Source organism: Macrosteles quadrilineatus, unplaced genomic scaffold, assembly GCF_028750875.1.
Source record: "Macrosteles quadrilineatus isolate MER2022 unplaced genomic scaffold, UCM_ALF_1.0 Scaffold_24__1_contigs__length_1734639, whole genome shotgun sequence".
NCBI lineage: Eukaryota > Metazoa > Arthropoda > Insecta > Hemiptera > Cicadellidae > Macrosteles > Macrosteles quadrilineatus.
This window is the reverse complement of record NW_026542617.1, coordinates 382,367-400,847: the sequence shown is the minus strand read 5'-3', so window position 1 is coordinate 400,847 and position 18,481 is coordinate 382,367. Positions and strand designations below refer to the sequence as shown.

Below are 18,481 nucleotides of genomic sequence, written 5' to 3'. Positions count from 1 at the left end.
TGCATAACAGGCAGTAGGGTCTACACATGTGCAGCTCGGCCAACACCCCGGGGCCCAAAATTAATCAGCTTACTATTTCTTAATCACCTGCACAGTTACACTGTGTCCTTAGGAATGTAGCTGAATTTGTGGAGGGTCCAGATTATTGAGGGCAATTTGTCGAGGTTTTACTGTAAGACTCTGAAAATTGATTTAAAACTTATTGTTTCAGCTGGCGTCTTTCCTATTCCAGAGTACCTGCAAAAGTCTGTGATTAACCTTCTGTGTCACATGTTGCAAGTTGACCCAATGAAACGAGCAACCATTGATGATATCAAGTAAGTTTTTGTCCACTGTTATGAAATGCATAATGTTTATTATTTTATGGTAATTACATATATGACCACTTCTCATTTCCATAGTTGTAAAAAATACCCCCGCCCTAGCAAACCTGCAGACTAAGCGAATTTCCATTTGCCTGATTGGATTTACACTAAAATGTCTACTTAAAAATATAATATTTATTCCCTTTATAGAATTAGTGTTTAACAAGTACTTAGGTTTGCTGCATCAGGAAGGGTAAAACTGTTTTTTTTGTTTTTTTTTTTTTGTAAAATGTTAATAGTTAGTAACAAAAAAAAAAAAAAAACATTTTTCAAATTTGATCAAAGTATGTTCATAAACAAGCAAACTATAATAGTTTACTTATTCTCTATAAGAATAACATGGGAATTTTAAATTTACAATTTTATGGAATTTTCTCCGTAACCATTAGGCCCATAATAACGATTCAATATACAAAATTATTTGTTTTTTTAAGCTCTACAAAATGGTTTGGAAAGTAATTGCTACATTTTATGTTTTTTTTAGTCAAAAATGGGATAAACCTATATTTACCCCATAAAACCCCCGTGAACCCCCGTTTCCATAATCTGATCATGCTGGTTCGCAAACTCGTTCGAATTCAAATTCAAATTCAAATTCAAATTTATTTATTTGTGATAATACAAAATCTGGCCTCGCCAAGTTTGCAAAACTTGTCGGCGAGGTCCAATTGATTCACAAAAATGTAACAAACAAACAAAATTTACATTTTTTTTCTTTTTCTTTTTACAAATATAAATATTCTAGCGCTACTAATTCCATGGCGGTTTGTGGCAGGCACCTATCTAAGCTACATAATAATGGCAGCAGAAATGTAAAATTCTAACATGGTTTGAAAAAAATTGCTGATTTATAATCAATGCTTCATTCCGAAGTCTTTGTTCTCCTGGTTCATAGACCAGGGGTTTCTAAATATTGAAGAGGCAGTGTCTACTGGAGAAAAAAAAGTATTCGTTTGTTTGTCGTTTGTTTCTTGTTTCCTGAAAATTTGATGAATTGAGACATAACCTCTAACCTCTCACTAAGAAAAGTTATGCCCATGCAGGCATTTATTTATACAAAGCGGAGAAAAAATAAAAACTAATATGTTTGAGAAGCTTTCTTTGATATTTTCTTCCCTAATAGATGTCTTTTGTACTGTGTTTCTGATGTGGTGGGTTTTGTGTGTGTTTGTAAAAATTGTATTTAACAGTGGCTGTAATTGTGTGCCCTAGCAAAGTTTTAACCTAATTTTGTGAAGTGTCTTATTTATTTATGTGATATGTGTGTGTTTTGTGTCCTATCCGATGTAGTTAGATGCCAGCTTGGCCTAGTCGTTTTTATTTTGCCTGGAACATAATATTTAGGCTGGGTGAACCTAAGGTAAGTTTACTTCACTGCTTGAGAGCCATTCAAATACTGCTATCTTATAGGCTTTTTTGTTCTGTATATTTTCTATAGTTGTTGGTAGGGGAGTGTTGCACGACGTCCAAGTGCCACGACGTCCAATAATATTTTTCCAGTGCCACGACGTCCAAAACATAATTTTTTAGTTGTTGCACGACGTCCAAGTGCCACGACGTCCAAAAGTACAGTAACTGCCAAAAATATAGTCTTTCTACAAGCTTTGGACGTCGTGGCACTTGGACGTCGTGAAACAGCGCACTGTAGGATTGTAAAGAAGTATCATTTGCACCACGTCCAAAGCCTCTGCCAGTTGCACGACGTCCAAGTGCCACGACGTCCAAAGTGCCTGCACACAGTGAATACTGTTTGCCGACCTCAGTGCATACAGTTCGCATTGCAGTTATTGAAATATTAGTTTTGAAGGCAACTAGGCCTAGTCAACTGTTTGAAAGTTGTCAACCGCTTCGTCTTCGATTAATGTTTAAATTATTCAATATTCAATGGTTCTAATTGAACTAATTATTGCATTAGCTTAAAAGTTTTTATATGTAAAATAAATACTATGTCACTGTAAAATGTAGAGTCTACTGTACTGCAGTAGAATAGAATTGTCATACTATATCAATTGGTAGCAAATTTACTCGTAAGATAAAATTGGATAAAATGTGTGCACAGTTTTATAACAGCTGTAAGACTTCCCATTTAAGTACCGGTATCATTGAAATTGTATAACTTCCATTGAACAGAAATGATACAAGTAGATATTGATACACAGATATATGAATTTTCATACACTTATAATATAATATGACGAATTCAAAAAAGGTTTATCCGTCAAATGTGCTAAATATTATGTAAACTATCACTTATCAGCTTTTTAAGCTATAATGATGTTACTACAATGGTCAAAAATGTTTCCTGTGAAACATGTATTTTTTAAACTAAAAGAAGGTTTTCTTTTAGTACAAACATTGCTCTATTAGTGCATACGAAAAATAATTTCACTATTTTACGAGATCAATGTTTGACAACAAATTGTTTAAGCAGATATTTAGAGAATGTCTCCAGCTGATGCAGTAATAAAAACGTATTTTAGCCATAGCACAGACAATATATAATACTATAATAGTAATCTATCCATCTATCTATACTATTATAAAGAAGAGGTGGTGTCTGTGTGTGTGTGTGTGCTGTGTGTTTATGAGATAGCCTAATCTCAAAAAGTACTGAACCGACTGGGCTCAAATTGCACGTAAATGAAGCTACAGCTCCGAGGATACATATTATACAACTATTCCCTCTTTGTTATTGTCCTAGGGCTCTGCCCCGTGGGCTTTCAAAAATTTGAGGTGAGAGATTTTAAAATATTGATTGATGGTATCCATGGTAACAAGAGCAAACCTACATAATTTAAAAATGTAAACAACCAGAACTAACTGTCAAATGAATTTTGATTTTACAATTCCACACAGCTGGTTCAAACGTATTAAATAATGCACGAATATCAGAACAGAGAGGGTAAGGATTATAAATTTAAATAATGATGTTAATAGTCCGAATGTAAACATTACTTTACATTACTTCAATGTAGCTGTCAAACCATATGTTAATGTAATTTAATTAGTACTAGAGGTCGTCCAGTGGTCGAAACTCGACCAAAAATTTGTAATGTACAGACTTCTCTATTTTCACCCCACACTGTAAATAAAACATGTGATTGGAGTTTCTTCAATTTGTTTTGATTTTCTATTTATATTTCGTTGTTATTTCGTCACCAGCATGGAAACCCATAAAGCTCATGTTAATCGTTTTCAAATTTCAAATTCATATATTGTGCTTATTTCTGAGCCTATTTTAATTTTAAAGGGATTCTGCACACCTACAGAAAAATATCTTTCTAACAGTATGCGAACATTTTTCCTGCGATGCCCACAAGCTGAGAAAGGTTTTAAAGAAACATGCTTGCTATATATAATATATGCTATATATTAATATATAGATATGATTCTTTCAGTTACTTCATTTGTTTATGTTTATGATCTACTAGCTGTACCCGCGGGCTTTGCCCCGTTTAACTTCACAAGTGAGCTCGTTCGCTTGGCTCAATAACGTCCTGGCGAAGTATGTTCGCTACGCTCACTCACCTTTAGGTTGGAGCTCGCTCGCTGCGCTAACTCACTTCCAGGTTGAAGTTCGTTCGCTACGCTCACTCACCTTTTGGTTGCAAATTAAATGAATGATTAAATGAATTTATTTATTTCCATTGAGAACAAACTTATTACATGCATTTTGGCTGTAGTCAAAATTTAAAAAATAATAGTGCTGCACCCTGTTGGTAATCCTTGTAACTTTAATGCTATTGAACATCATAGAACAGAACCAACTTGTTTAATTGAAACAGCTGTTAAGAAATTCTTTTTGAATATGAAAAATCATAAGGTTATCATGGGAAACTCCAGAGCCACTGGGGCGGAGCCCGAAAGCCCGATCAGAATAAAAACTACTTAGTTTTCCTATTATTTAATGCCCAAAGAATCGGTGTAACAAATTTCAGCCTCCTAGGTAAATGGGAAGTGGAAGAATTAGTGATGAGTGAGTGAGTGAGTGATTGAGTGAGTCACATTCAGTGAGGGCTTTGCCTTTTATATATTTAGATTATACTGAGTCTGTTCTATTTTTGTGAAATGCTGTAATAATATTTTACTGGGAATAATTTGTTTTAAAAGAAATCATTCATCATGGATATAGGAAATAATTAGGATTCTATAATCATTGCCCTATCAACCTATGCCCTTTTCCTGAGTGTTATGAGGTTTATGTTTTGATTTATTTTTGTGTAAACCGTAAAATAACCCCCCTGCCACAGCAAATCTGTAGACTGAATTTCCATTTGCCTGATTATATAATTTCACTAAAATATGTTAGAAAATTACCCTATTTTCCATATTTATTTATATTTTCCTATTTTTTCTATTTGTCGGTTTGGAACTACCTATTGTGATAGCTTTTTGTTTACAGTGCAAACCATGGATGTATGGATGTATGGATGGATGGATGGATGTTTGTGACAAGCAAACGCGAAAAATACTAAACCGACAAGGTTGAAATTTGGTATTATGATAGATGACATCCCCGATTAACATATTCTTACCTCAAAAATTCTTTCAGTCTCCGCCCCGGTGGCTCTGGCTCTGGACTTTCTCATGTTAACCTTATGAGTATTCATATTTAAAAAAATTAAAGAATTTTGTCAGCCGTTTCAACTGTACAAGTTGGTTCTATGATATTAAACAGCATTAAAAAGTTATAAGGCTTGCCAAACAGGGTGCAGCACTATTATGTTGTTTGTTTGCATTAATGACCACAGCTAATTTGAACCAACTAGCAAAAAAAAGTTGTGGTACACAATGAGAACTTTACTTTTTTCCATGGTTTAGGTGCAGTGGTAGAACATTAGGACTATGGTAGATGTGTGCTACACAATAGGATACCGTATAAATTAAAAGACCAGTTTTTCTTTAAATCGTGTCCTCTCCCATAACTGCAATAAGCATTTATACTTATATGCCAACCCCGTACGAAGGACGGGTACCCTGCTAGTAACACAATAATACAAATACAGTATACTAATACAATCTTACTGTAGGTTTCCGTAGTCTGTAGGTTCGTCTGAACTGTCAATCAATTCTGAGAAATTCACAGTTGTAAATTCTTACTAGTCTTTTTCTAAGTTCACGTCGCACTCGAAATTAGTTCGCATGTTTTATCTAGGAAAGCAGGTATGCCCTAAGTCATAGCATTTGTAGGTTAAGTATAATAATAACAAACATGCTTATCGTAGGTTTGTAGTCATACTTGTTCAAGAATATGCCGTGGTAGGTTTTGTTTATAAATTTTATTTTTTAATTCTTGTCTAATGACGATATTGATTTGTATTTGTGCGAAAATATTAATTTATTTGTCAAGGGCATGAGCGGCCCTCTAGTCTATGTATGTTACATGAAGCACAACATGAAAAAGAATAAATTAAAGGAAGGTAAAAAACGGATCAGTTGCTGAAGATCTAATCAGACAATCGACACACATTTTGCAGTTTGTACTTGATGCTGAGGATCCCATGAATCCTGTACAAAATAAATAAAATGTTTCATTCAAACTACAAGTTTATTAATTTTCCGAGAACCAGCCTTTATCAGGACTTCCGCTCCCACGCTAGTTGGCAACATCAACTGTGCTATATGAAAACATTAAATCTTGAGTAAATATACTGTAATGTTGAATTTTGAGGTTGTGGTGTTCCTTCGTAAACACATTCAATAATAATCTAGGAATATGTAAATTTATTGTTATACGTTAACTTTATTGATATTCGATTCGCTACAGTACTATTAAACCTATAACATTTTCAATTCATGTGCGTTGTATTTTAGAGTTGGGGAAACAAAAGAACCCTGTGTACTACTTATTTATATGATATTTTCATTGGTTGCAATTTAATAAGTGGTGTAGCAAAACACAAACACAAAATTTATTGAAATAAAATTATGTCAATGTTAAGTGAATACTATTAATAAACATATTTGCGACATAAGAACATTTAATTGAAGCCTAAAAAACAGTTCGAAAAAGGCATTCTATTCTTCTATACTAGTAAACATTTAAATGAGGGTATAAAAAATCGTTTTCAAAGATCATGTTGATCAATGTACATTCATCTAGTCTTGAAAAAATAAGTAGTTAAAAGCTTACTCCAAACATAATGAAGTTTATCGGTTGTTAACAACTTCATGTCATCACTTTTCAAACCATGTAAACCTTATAGTTTTCCAACTGTTGCCTGGTTTATTTTTTCTTTTTATGTTTTTTTTTTTTACTTTATGATGTTTCAATTAATGGTTCAAATATTCATAGTATATATATTTCTGAACAAGAACATATACCCATGTATATATAACTAATAAACGTTCCATACGCATTTTACACGAGAGAACACTGTTCGGCAAGTAGCCGGTCATCGTAACTGGTCATCATGAAGGAGCTTGGACGTCGTGCAACAGCGCTGAGCTATATTGGACGTCGTGCAACAGTCAAATATTTATTGGACGTCGTGGCACTTGGACGTCGTGCAACTGGCAGCGACTTTGGATGTCGTGCAAATGTTACTTTTTTACAATTCTATAGTGCGCTGTTTCACGACGTCCAAGTGCCACGACGTCCAAAGCTTGTAGAAAGACTATATTTTTGGTAGTTACTGTACTTTTGGACGTCGTGGCACTTGGACGTCGTGCAACAACTCAAAAATTATGTTTTGGACGTCGTGGCACTGAATAAATATTATTGGACGTCGTGGCACTTGGACGTCGTGCAATGCATACGTTGGTAGCCTATTAAACAGGTATGGGACCAGATACTCTGCCAGTCTTTGCCCATACATAGTATTAGGTATTGGTGTTATGTATTTGATAACATTTCTAGTTTGTACTGGTCTTCGAGATTTGATTTTATATACACTATTTCCATGGTTTTTAATTAACACATTATAAGTGAAGATTCCCTTTGGTGTAAGTAATTTATATAGGCCTATGCAATATTTAGTGTCAACTTGGTTATTGTTATCCATTCTAAGACCCAAAGCCCTTAAGCATCTTTTCTGTAGGTTATTTATTATTTTCAAATGGCTATTTGCAGCGGTTCCCCACACATTTATGCCATATCTCATCACTGATTCAAATAAAGACTTGTATACAGCTATTTTAACCTCTGGTGTAACTTTATTTTCTAAATTGTACATCAGTGCAGTACATGAACCTAATTTCTTATTCAGCGCAGCTACATGGTTTTTCCAAGTGAGTTTGTTGTCTACTGTAAGGCCCAAATAATTAGTGCTGTCTGTGACCTTTATGTTACTACAGTTGCACTCTTTTAAACCTTGTAGACAGTAACAATCATGGTATTTAATCATAACACTTCCTTCTAGTTTAATATTTCTAGGGTGAAAGTGCAGGATACAGGTTTTGTGCTCATTAATAATTAGCCCATTATCATGTGTCCATCTGTTAAGTATGTTAAAATCTTCCTGTAAAATGTTTACTGCATTTTTAAAGTTTTTATGACCTGAGAAAATTAGGATGTCATCAGCATATGCCCATATATCACAATTGGTTATCATGTTTAGTAAATCATTCAAGTATATAATGAACAGTATTGGTCCAATTTGGCTTCCTTGAGGTACCCCATATTTTATCTCCTTTTCATCACTAAATTCATTCATAACCTTCACTACAAACTTTCTGTTTTTAAGGTAACTTTCAAATAATCTCAAATAAGGGCCCCTCACACCTAGTTTTTTGAGAGCTAAGACTATTTTTAAATGTTCTATAGTATCAAAGGCTTTAGAAAAATCTATGAATAGGCCTAATCCGTGGCAGGTATTATTTAAGATATTGTTTACAGTATTTGCAAAATCTGTTAGGGCATGCTCCGTACTACAGTTCTTTCTAAAACCAAATTGTTTCCTGCTCAAAAAGTTATTGTTTTCTATATAGCTATAGAGATGGTTTAATATATATTTCTCTAATATTTTTTCAAATGATGGTAAAATTGCAATTGGACGGTAGTTTTGGAATTCTTTCTTACTTTTACTCTTATAAATAGGCCTAATTATTGAAGTCTTTAAGCAATCTGGAAAAGTTCCTTGTGAAATTGAGAGGTTAATTAGTTTTGATAGAGGTTCTGATATTTTTTCAACTACTAACTTGACATCCTTCATTCTGATGCCATCTATACCTGGTGATTTTTCTGAATCCATACTATTAATTATATCTTTGACTTTTTTTGTCGTGGCAGGTGGAATGTATAGGCTTTCTAGCGATTCTGTGCTGGGATCTGCCTGTGATATTAAGGGTCTGTTTGCACTACATTCATGTTTAATATTATCCACTCCATCAATAAAATACTGAGCAAAACCACTCACAATATCTTTCTCGCTTAATATATTTCCCATAGCATTTCTTACTGTAACATCAATACTGTTCTTTTTCTTTCTATTTAACAAGCTGTTTATATTTTCCCATATCTTCCTTGTGTTTTTACTGTTCTCTTCAAACAACCTCTTATAGTAGTTATTTTTGGTGTTTCTTATTTGGTTAACTACCTGATTTCTTAAGGTTTTATATAGGTTCCTGTATCTATTGTTTGAGGGGTCACCTTTCCATAACCTAAAAATTCTGTCTCTCTCCTTTACCAGGTCCAGAGTCCTATTATCCATCCATTCCTTTCGCTTGTTTCTCTTGTGAGTGTTTCTTTGCCCAGTGTGCCCCCCACCTGAGGTGGTAAATGTAATTGTACTGTCTTGATAAATCTTTTTAAATTTTAGAATTAACTCTTCAAAACCTTTGTTTACATCATCGTAGTTTTTAATATCCCAGTTTTCCTCCTTTAGCTTTCGTTCCAGAAGCGGCTCATTTAATCTAGTTTTTTCTACCTGTGTGTCTCTTTTTCCTCCTCCCGATAATTCTATCTTTGCTACAATTGGGTAATGATCTGAGATTTTTGTTTTTATCACACCTGTTTGAATTTTCTCAATAAAATGTATTGTCTGAATAAAAATGTAGGTTTACACATTTATACCAAATTCCATCAAAATCGGATCATTTTTGCTCGAGTTATCGTACTAATGGACACACACACACACATATATATATGAATTTGAACGGATGGTGTTTTTGGCCTCTAGGGACCCTAAAACGAAAAAAAATCAGTCCCCCGTCCAAGTCTTACCATGAGTACTACGGTATGTAGCCAGGGGCCATTGGTTGGGGTGATTATGGGGGTTAATGGTAATGGTATGGTATGGAGGAGGAAATTCGGGTAATCAGGAGGGAATAAACAGGGTAATGCTAATAGGTTAGGAATAGGTGTGTCTGGACCAAACTTAATTTAAGCGTGCTGAATCAGCTACCAATAAAATTAGGAAGATTGCTGGGGACCAGAGGGACGGAGACCTTTTACCCAGATCAGAACACTTGCCTAGCCAGCTTTGATTTACTCTAATTGAACTAACTATTTAACTGTGAACCTATCCTTCCAACTATGAACTGAACATGGATAATTTCTTACTAATATTGATGAGTGAATGAATGATATATAAATTGAATACTGAATGTGAAATATGTATGAATTGATTGATAACCATTAAGTTACATTCTGGGAACATGAGGTTTAGTTTTCAGGTTTGGAATGGTTGGTTGCAGAGGGCAACCAACCGGCTAAGTTGTAAATTCCTACATCTCTATGGTCGGGCGAGCCAGAAGGGCTCCCCGCTTGTTACCTGACTTAGCCAAGCATAATTTGAACTTATATTCCTACATACTAACTACAAATAACTTATCCATTTATGACGAGAGGGACGGTCGGAGTTTTTCTGGTCGTTTTCAGTGTGTAGGTTCGTTCAGCAAGGAGGAGGAGAGGAGTCGACGTCGGTGGGGAAGTGGGGAGAGACGTTGATGCAATCGCGGCAGGCAACGAGTTGAACATGCAGCCCGGCTTCGCGAAATGCACACACTATAAAAAATATAGCGTGCCGCTATGCCTCATAGGTAATAGCTTATTCCCTATATGGGAAATTTGCTAAAAAAAAACTGACAGAGTTTTTTCCAATTAAAGTAAACTTTTTAGATACCAGTATTGGTTTCAAAAATAGATTTTCCTCCAAGCCCTGCCAAAGTAGTTTTTCGTATTTTTTATCATCACGATAATGTTTTTCAATCAGCTCCGAGCTGACATTTTTAAAATCCTCAAGTTTGATGTTCTTCAGCTGCCCCCCTTCCAGTTAAATTGTTGAGTTTGTTCTGGGCTCGAAGCGGGCAAATAGCAGGTGTAACTAAATTTAAAATGTAATTCTCAAATCTCTTTCTAGAAGTTGATCTGTGATTCAAAATATATTTTTGAGATTCAGATTTGACACATAACTGGGCAGCGGTGAAACATCCTTATAATTTTTTATATTTCGTTCACTTTTGCACAAAGGTTCCTCTAGCTATGTTATTATCTTTCTGGTCTCAATTTAGTTTCACTTAGTTAACCGCCTGTGCTCCGCCATGGGAATATTGTCAGCAATAAAGACATAATAATTAACAAATAATGTTTATCTTTGTATTTTATTTAGGGGCTGCTTGATTTTTTTACATGAAATAGAACTGATAGATGGTCTGTATAAACTATTTATGTTAATCAAACCGATATATTAGTTTAACCAAATGAATGTTTTATATTAATTCGAGTTTCATTTGTTAAATAAATAGCATACGAACTGCACAATGCTGATAACCTAATAAGCTACTTATACTAAAGAGATATTTTGTTCATGTATTCCTACATTCGTTTTGTGGAATAAAGATAGTCACTTAAATCACGCATCAGCAGTTGGTCGCATTTCATGGATCTTTGGCCCATTCTGTGAGTAACAGCTGTGTTCATGGTGTATAAATAAAATTGGGCATACTTTGGTTCAAAGTTAGAGAGTATTAACGGTCCAATCCGATGGTAAAAGGAGTCCCAGACTTATATACTCGCCATTGCAAATGCAGAATTGTATGATCTTATATAATTCAAATAGTTTTTTGGAAGTTTTTTTGTTTCTTTTGGTACTTAATACTTTATTATTTTATAGTCGATGTAGTCCTGTTGATAAGATTCTCCATGAACTCAGAATGTTGATAAGGAGCTAATTTTACCTTCCTCTTGTGAAAAAAAGGAAAATATATTTGTGTCCCTGTTCTCTAAATTATAGATTTGCAGTACCGGTAGTGAAAAATCACATTTAATGACCCCAATTCAAAAGAGTCGATAGTTTTTTTAAGGACTTCTAGAGCACATTTAACACCATCACTGCTATTTACTTTTTAGTTCGATGGTTCTCCACGTGTTGTTTTCGTTCTGGTTGTCTCTTTACACATAGTTAACGACTTTTTACCTTTTCTTTTTCTTTTTGTACTTTTCACACCCCTGGAGTTATGATAAAGTTTTATAACGCTGTAATAACCCGAGTCAACATTGCAATTAAACATCAAATCACACACTTCTTCGCATGAACCTAAATCGTAAGTCACAGGCAACTTCCCTTTACTCGAAAAAAATAGTTGGGGTATAGTTCACTGATAAATTGTAGTTCTACATATCCAGAGTACTCACCATCTCGAAAAGGTAAAGTTTGATACTGCTGAACGTCAAACAGTAATCTTGAGTAAGATTCATCACCTACGATTAAATATTTATATGTTACCCACTCATTAGCTGATTTCTTTTCGTAAATCTGTACAACTTGCAAGCAAATTTCTCCATGATCTGGTGGCTGTAGAGAATAAATTATATTGATCGGAACAAACAGTTTCAGTCCCCTACTATGGGTATTAATTCACATTCCATACTCTAACTTAAACTCAATTACCTACCACTTTCCTTTGGATCATTTCGCAGGAAATGCAATACATTTTTCAAAAATACAAAATTTACATTGGAGTTCCACGTATCCTGCGTATTCGCCATCTCTAGAAAATAAAGTTTGGTACTGCTGAACGTCAAACACTGACCTTGAGTAACATTCATCACCTATAATAAAATGTTTGTATGTTTCCCACTCATTAGCAATTTTCTGTAGGCTACAACTTGCAAGTCTACATGTAGGGAAGGGAATCGTAGGGAAGATTTCCCTACGTTTTCCCCACGATTCTTCTGGTGGCAATAGAGAATAAATTATATTGATCGAAACAATAAGTTTCCGTTCTCTACTATGGGTATTATTTCACATTCCATACTGAAACTTAAACTCAATTACCACTTTCCTTCAGATCACTTCGAATGAAAACTAACACATTATTTGAAAATACAAAATTTACACCAAAACATAGGCTACAAATAATGTTCATAATGTTCAAATACATGTATAAATAATACCTTGTGGTATAAAAAGTTAACAAAACACTTTTCCTTGCTCAACATCATGTTTTTCTTTTCAAACAGGAACTCCTAGATTAATAATTAAATATTGAAAGTGAGGTTATAAAAATAATAACAAATGTCTGACAAACATTAAACAGCTGACGAATAATTTATAAACAGTGTATTATCTTCAATAAGGATTGTATTGACTCGACCTTTGAAGGGCTGTAGGTCGTAGCCCTAAAAAAAAAAACGTAAATTCTAAGGAAGTCCGGCAAATCTATGTATCATCCTCTTTAATTTGAGTCACAAATCTTGTAGATCGGTCCAGTAATGACTGAGAAAACAGACTTACAACTGTGCATTAAATATATAAATAGATTCTTCCACTCAAGATTAAAATAAACTCAAGGAATAGGTCTTGTGTGACATCATTTTTGGTGAAACATTTCAATACAGATTGCTCAAATACCATACAATAAAAAATAGCCCCTAAATATAACCTTGTAAGACACACATTTAACCCTAGAGTGGTGTAACCCTTGATTTTTACCACAGGTTGGTGTCCTTGGTCTGTGAGACCGTTTAAAATTTTTTGTGATATTTTTGTATATAGGGTAGCTATAACCATAAAAGATAAAACTGTGTCAATTGGGAAATAAAACACTCCTGAGTGTTGGTAATTTATTTTGAAAAAAACTAATGCATTCATCAAAATTTGATAAAGAAAAACTTTATTAAATACTTTTTTTATTTGCTAAAACTTTATTAGGAACCTATATTATGAGAGACTATATTATGGACTATTTAATGTAAAAAAAAAAAAAAAAAAAAAAAAAACAGAAACCATTATAATTCAGTCTATTTTTAATGTTTGACTCAAACTTCAAATAATGTCTCTTTTACCCATAGAGTAATGAAGACATCTACACCTGCGGCCTAGAAAGAGCTTAAACACCTTTGGTGTCTTCAGTCTGTGAGACCGTTTTCGTATTTAAAAAAATATTTTATTTATACTACTATGGCAATACAAAATATAAACTAAGTAAAATTATTACTACTATATAATTTTACATTCTATAATAAATTATTACATTATAGTTTTACTATACATAGTATTACATTAAATATAGTACTATTACTAATTTTAGGTGTCTTCGATCTGTCGGACCAATCACGCCTCAGGCGACTTCAGTGTAGGGGACCGATGTAAAAAATTGCAGACGAACCCCTAACTTCAAAATTACGCCTACGCGTCTTGGTAGACTGAGTCCAGGTAGGAAGGTAGCAAGAGACCCAAGTCCTGCACCCTAGAGGGGGGGGGGGAGCAGGAACTTTAAAATAATATGCCATGGGACTCACAGACCGAAGACACCACTCTAGGGTTAAGTAAGATATTCCATAGTGAAATTATTGTAATCTCACCTCTTTGCAGGAAACATGATTGGTTCCAAAAGGAATTGCCAGCCTACCTATTTCCATCCCCTGTGGAACAGGACTCATCAGTAATCGATACAGATGCTGTACTTGAAGTTTGTGAAGTAAGTATATTGTCGTGGCCACACATACTAATTAAGAGTTCTGGCCTTTAAAACAGTTTGTTTGCACTCCCACTTGCTTGAGCCTGCTGCATGCTGCACCCAGTTCTCTGAGATCTTGTAGCATTTTGGGCTTGTCCAAAAACAACCAAGTATGGTGTTTGGTTTCTTAAATGCAATGTCAGTCTCAGGCTTTGGGTTTTGGTTGTTGCAACTACTTACAATAAACAAACAATGCTACTCCGTTTTGATTTTTGGAAGTAGGCTATATTCTGGTTTCAGTTTTCTTGATTTTCCCCTTACATTCCAATTAACTGTGGGATTAGGGGTTGTAATGTCTTGAATAATATAACTTTTACTAATTAGTGATACATTAAGCTACAAGGAGATGGATAAACAACCATCTTACCTTAGAAGAGAGTTCTAGCCAGTTGATAGCCACATAAAATTTATAGCACAGTAAACTTTAAATTTTGCCCCTCCAAAGAGGCTACTTCTTTTAAGAAGACGACATTTATAACTAATTCCTTTTTAGTGAATTTCCTATTATAGTATTTAATAGGAATTACATCCATTGTGGGTTTAATAAGTCAGGGTCAGTGTCATTTGCTATAAACATGTTGTGTATCAACTGCCTGGAAAATTGTTTGTGAATCCGTTCTTTCAAGCATAATGTATGCCTTGGTATAAAAGCAAAAAGAAATATTCAGGAATATTAACATTTTTTGAGTGTGTCTATACTAGGAATACTAGAGAATGACTGTTTTAACCAAAGATCATGCATTTTACAAAGGTTTGTTTTGTAAGTGTAACATGTATTTGAAGAATTAATTGGTTAGTATTAAGATTTACTTTCTTAAAATGTTCTTCTTCACGTCCTTTCTCTCCTTCTTTGCCTTTACATATCCTTGCTCTTCTTTCCTCTCTTCACCTTTCTTGCTCTTCTCCCATTATTTACCCTGTCCTCCATATGTTTTCATTCCTTTACCATGTCCTTCCTTGACATGTCCTTGCTTTCTTCTCATCCTTAACACATCCCTTCCTTAACCCTGAACTTCCTCTACAATTCTTCCTTGGCCTGTCCTTGTTTTACTCCCATCTTTGACCCTTCCCTTCCATTATCCTTTCCTTCATTTACTACCCTTCCTTTACCTGTTCTTTCTCTCCTGTCCTTCCTTATCTCGTCTTTGTTCTCCTCTTTCCTTCCTTTATCCTGAACTTCCTCTACTATCCTTTCTTGACCTGTCCTTGTTGTCATCACATCCTTTATCCATTCCTTCCTGTACTCGCCCTTCTTCTTATCTACTTATTTAACCTGACCTCTTCTATTCTTCCTTGACCTGTCATTGATTTACTCCCATCCTTGACCTTTCTTTCCTTTACCCGCCCTACTACTTATCTCAGTTCTTGACCTGTCCTTGTTCACCTATCCATTACACTTTCCTTCCTCTAGTATCCTTCCTTGACCTGCCCTTGTTGTCCTCCCATACTCAACTCTTTCCTTCCTGTATCCTGTCCTTCTCCTGGCCTACCTTCACCTGTCCTTATTTCCTTTACCATTTCCTTCCTTTACAGTGTCCTCCCTTAATAATCTTCCTTGACTTCTCCTGGTTGTCCTATCCATTACCCTGGCCTCCTTACATCCTTTATCCTGCCCTTCACATCCACTCCTTCCTTTACCCGCCCTTCTCATCTCCTTCCTAGACTTGTCTTTTCTCTTATCTCCTTCCTTATCTTGTCCTAGTTCTCCTCCTATCCCCTTCCTCCCCTTTTTCTTTTCGGCTCCCTTTCCTTCCTTTACCCTGACCTTCGTCTACTATTCTTTCTTGTCCTTCCCCATCCTTTACCGTGTCCTTCACACATCCTTTATATTATCCTTCTCATTCCTAGACCTACCGTTGCTCTCCTCCCATTCTTGACCCTTACTTTTCTTTACCCTTCCATCCTCTCCTGGCTTTCCTCCACCTGTCCTTGATTTCTTTCATCCTTAACCCTTTTCTTCTCTTCCTTTCCTTCCTTTGCCGTGTTTTTTCCCCCGTCTATAATTCCCTCACTTGTCCTTGCTCTCCTTCTACGATTTAATCAGTCCTTTCTGTCCACCCCTACCATTATTCTATTCTTCTTTTTCTCAAATCATTTATTATATTCTCTCCTTTCTTTACCTGCTCTATCTCTGATCGCCTTCCTTGGCCTTACCTTCCTTTACCCGTCCTTCATAATTCTCTTCTATATTGACCTGTCCTTGTTCTCCTTCTATTATTTATCCTTTCATTTCTTTACCCCGTCCTTCCTCAATTATCATCCCTTTACCCTTTTTCTCCTATCCTTCCTTCACCTGTCCTTGTTTTCTCTCATTCTTTACCCTTTCCTTCTTTTACCCCGTCCTTATATTTTTCCTTGACCTCTTTTTGTTGTCCTCCTATCTTTTACCCTGTCCTCATTACATCCTTTATCCTGTCTTTCATCTTCACTCCTACTTATACCCGTCCTTTTTAACTCATTCCTAGACCTGTCCTTGCTCTTCTCTCCTTCCATTACTTGTCCTTATTTACCTCCTATCGTTTACCTTTTCCTTTCATTATCCTGTCCTTCCTCTACTATTGTTTCTTTTGACCATTCCATGTCCTTTTGATCCATTACCCTGTCCTTCACACATCTTTTATAGTATCCTTCTTCTCATCTCATTCCTAGACATGTCCTTGCTCTCCTCCCATTCTTGACCCTCCCTTTTCTTTACCTTTCCTTCCTCTCCCGGCTTTTGTTCACCTGTCCTAGCTTTTCTTTCAACCTTACCCCTTTCCTTTTCTTCCTTTCCTTCCCTTGCCCTGTTTTTTCCCCTTCTATAATTCCATCACTTGTAATTGCTCTCCTTCTACAATTTAAGCAGTCCTTTCTGACCCCTCCTACCATTATTTTATTCTTCTTTTTCTCAAATCCTTTAAATTATTCTCTTCTTCCTTTACCTGCTCTTTCTCTGATCGCCTTCCTTGGCCTCGCCTTGCTAAACTGGTTCTTGCTATTTTCTCCTCTTCATGTCCTTGTTCTATCCTACCATAACCTGTTCTTGTTCTTCTCCCATCCTTAAACATACCTTTCTTTCCTCTGTCCTTCCTCTACTATCCTTCCTTGTTGTGTCCTTGTTGTCCTCTCATTCTTTACCCTTTCATTCCTTTACCCATCCTTAACTCCTCCTTCAGCCTGACCTGTCCTTGTTAACTTACATCCTTTCCCCCTCCTTTCTCTCAGTTCTTTTTTCAGTTTTTTGTTTGTTTTATTCATCTTGCTTTTTTTACTTGCTTTTTTTTACTGGGTTTCCTTTTATCTCCTCTCTTTCTTCATCCTGTTTTAATTTTCCTCCTTTCCTTAACCGTTACCTTCCTTTTATATTCTTTTTTGACCTTTCGTAGTCCTACCCCATCCTTAAACCTGTCATTCTCACATCCCTTATAGTTTCCTTAATCTCCTCTCATCTCCTAGTTCCTAGTTCTTTTCCATCCTTAAACATTACCTATCTTTACCCTGTCCTTTCTCTAATATCCTCCCTTGTCCTACTCTTGTTGTCATACCATCCTTAACCCTTCCCTTCATTTACCCGTTCTTAACTCCTCTTCTAGCTTGACCTGTCCCTGTTTCCTTCCATCCTTTACCCTTGATCTTTACCCTGTCCTTCCTCTACTATCCAGCCTTTACCCTATCATTCCTTTACCCTGCTTCTCCTTTCCTACCTTTACCTGTCCTTGTTCTTTTCCCATCCTTAAACTAACCTTTCTTTACCCTGTCCTTCCTCAACTATCATTCCTTGTCCTATCCTTGTTGTCCTACCATCCTTAACCCTTCCCTTCATTTACCCGTCCTAAACTCCTCTTCTAACTTGACCTGTCCTTGTTTCCTTTCCCCCTCCTTTCTCTCAGTTCTTTTTTCTGTTTTTTTTTGTTTTATTGATCTTGCTTTTTTTTACTTGCCTTTTTTACTGGGTTTCCTTTTATCTCCTCTCCTTCTTTATCCTGTTTTAATTTTTCCTCCTTTCCTTAACCGTTTCCTTCCTTTTATATTCTTTTTTGACCTTTTGTAATCCTACCCCATCCTTTACCCTGTCATTCTCACATCCCTTATAGTGTCCTTAATCTCCTCTCATCTCCATTCTTTACCTGTATTAGCTCTCCTCACCTTCCTTAACCTTCCTAGTTCTTTCCCATCCTTAAACTTTACCTATCTTTACCCTGTCCTCTCTCTACTATCATCCCTTGTCCTACCCT

The 18,481-nt window shown here is 35.5% G+C and overlaps 1 protein-coding gene across 3 annotated transcripts in view; it reads left to right on the top strand.

Annotated features, from left to right (window-relative positions):
- Window positions 1-18,481, top strand: part of LOC129005581 (5'-AMP-activated protein kinase catalytic subunit alpha-2) — a 142,576-nt gene that overhangs the window by 89,228 nt on the left and 34,867 nt on the right. For all 3 annotated transcript variants that reach the window (XM_054434506.1, XM_054434504.1, XM_054434505.1), the window contains exons 6-7: window positions 212-317; window positions 14,123-14,228. In XM_054434506.1, the coding sequence (XP_054290481.1) occupies window positions 212-317; window positions 14,123-14,228 (212 nt within the window). The remainder of the gene's footprint in view (window positions 1-211; window positions 318-14,122; window positions 14,229-18,481) is intronic.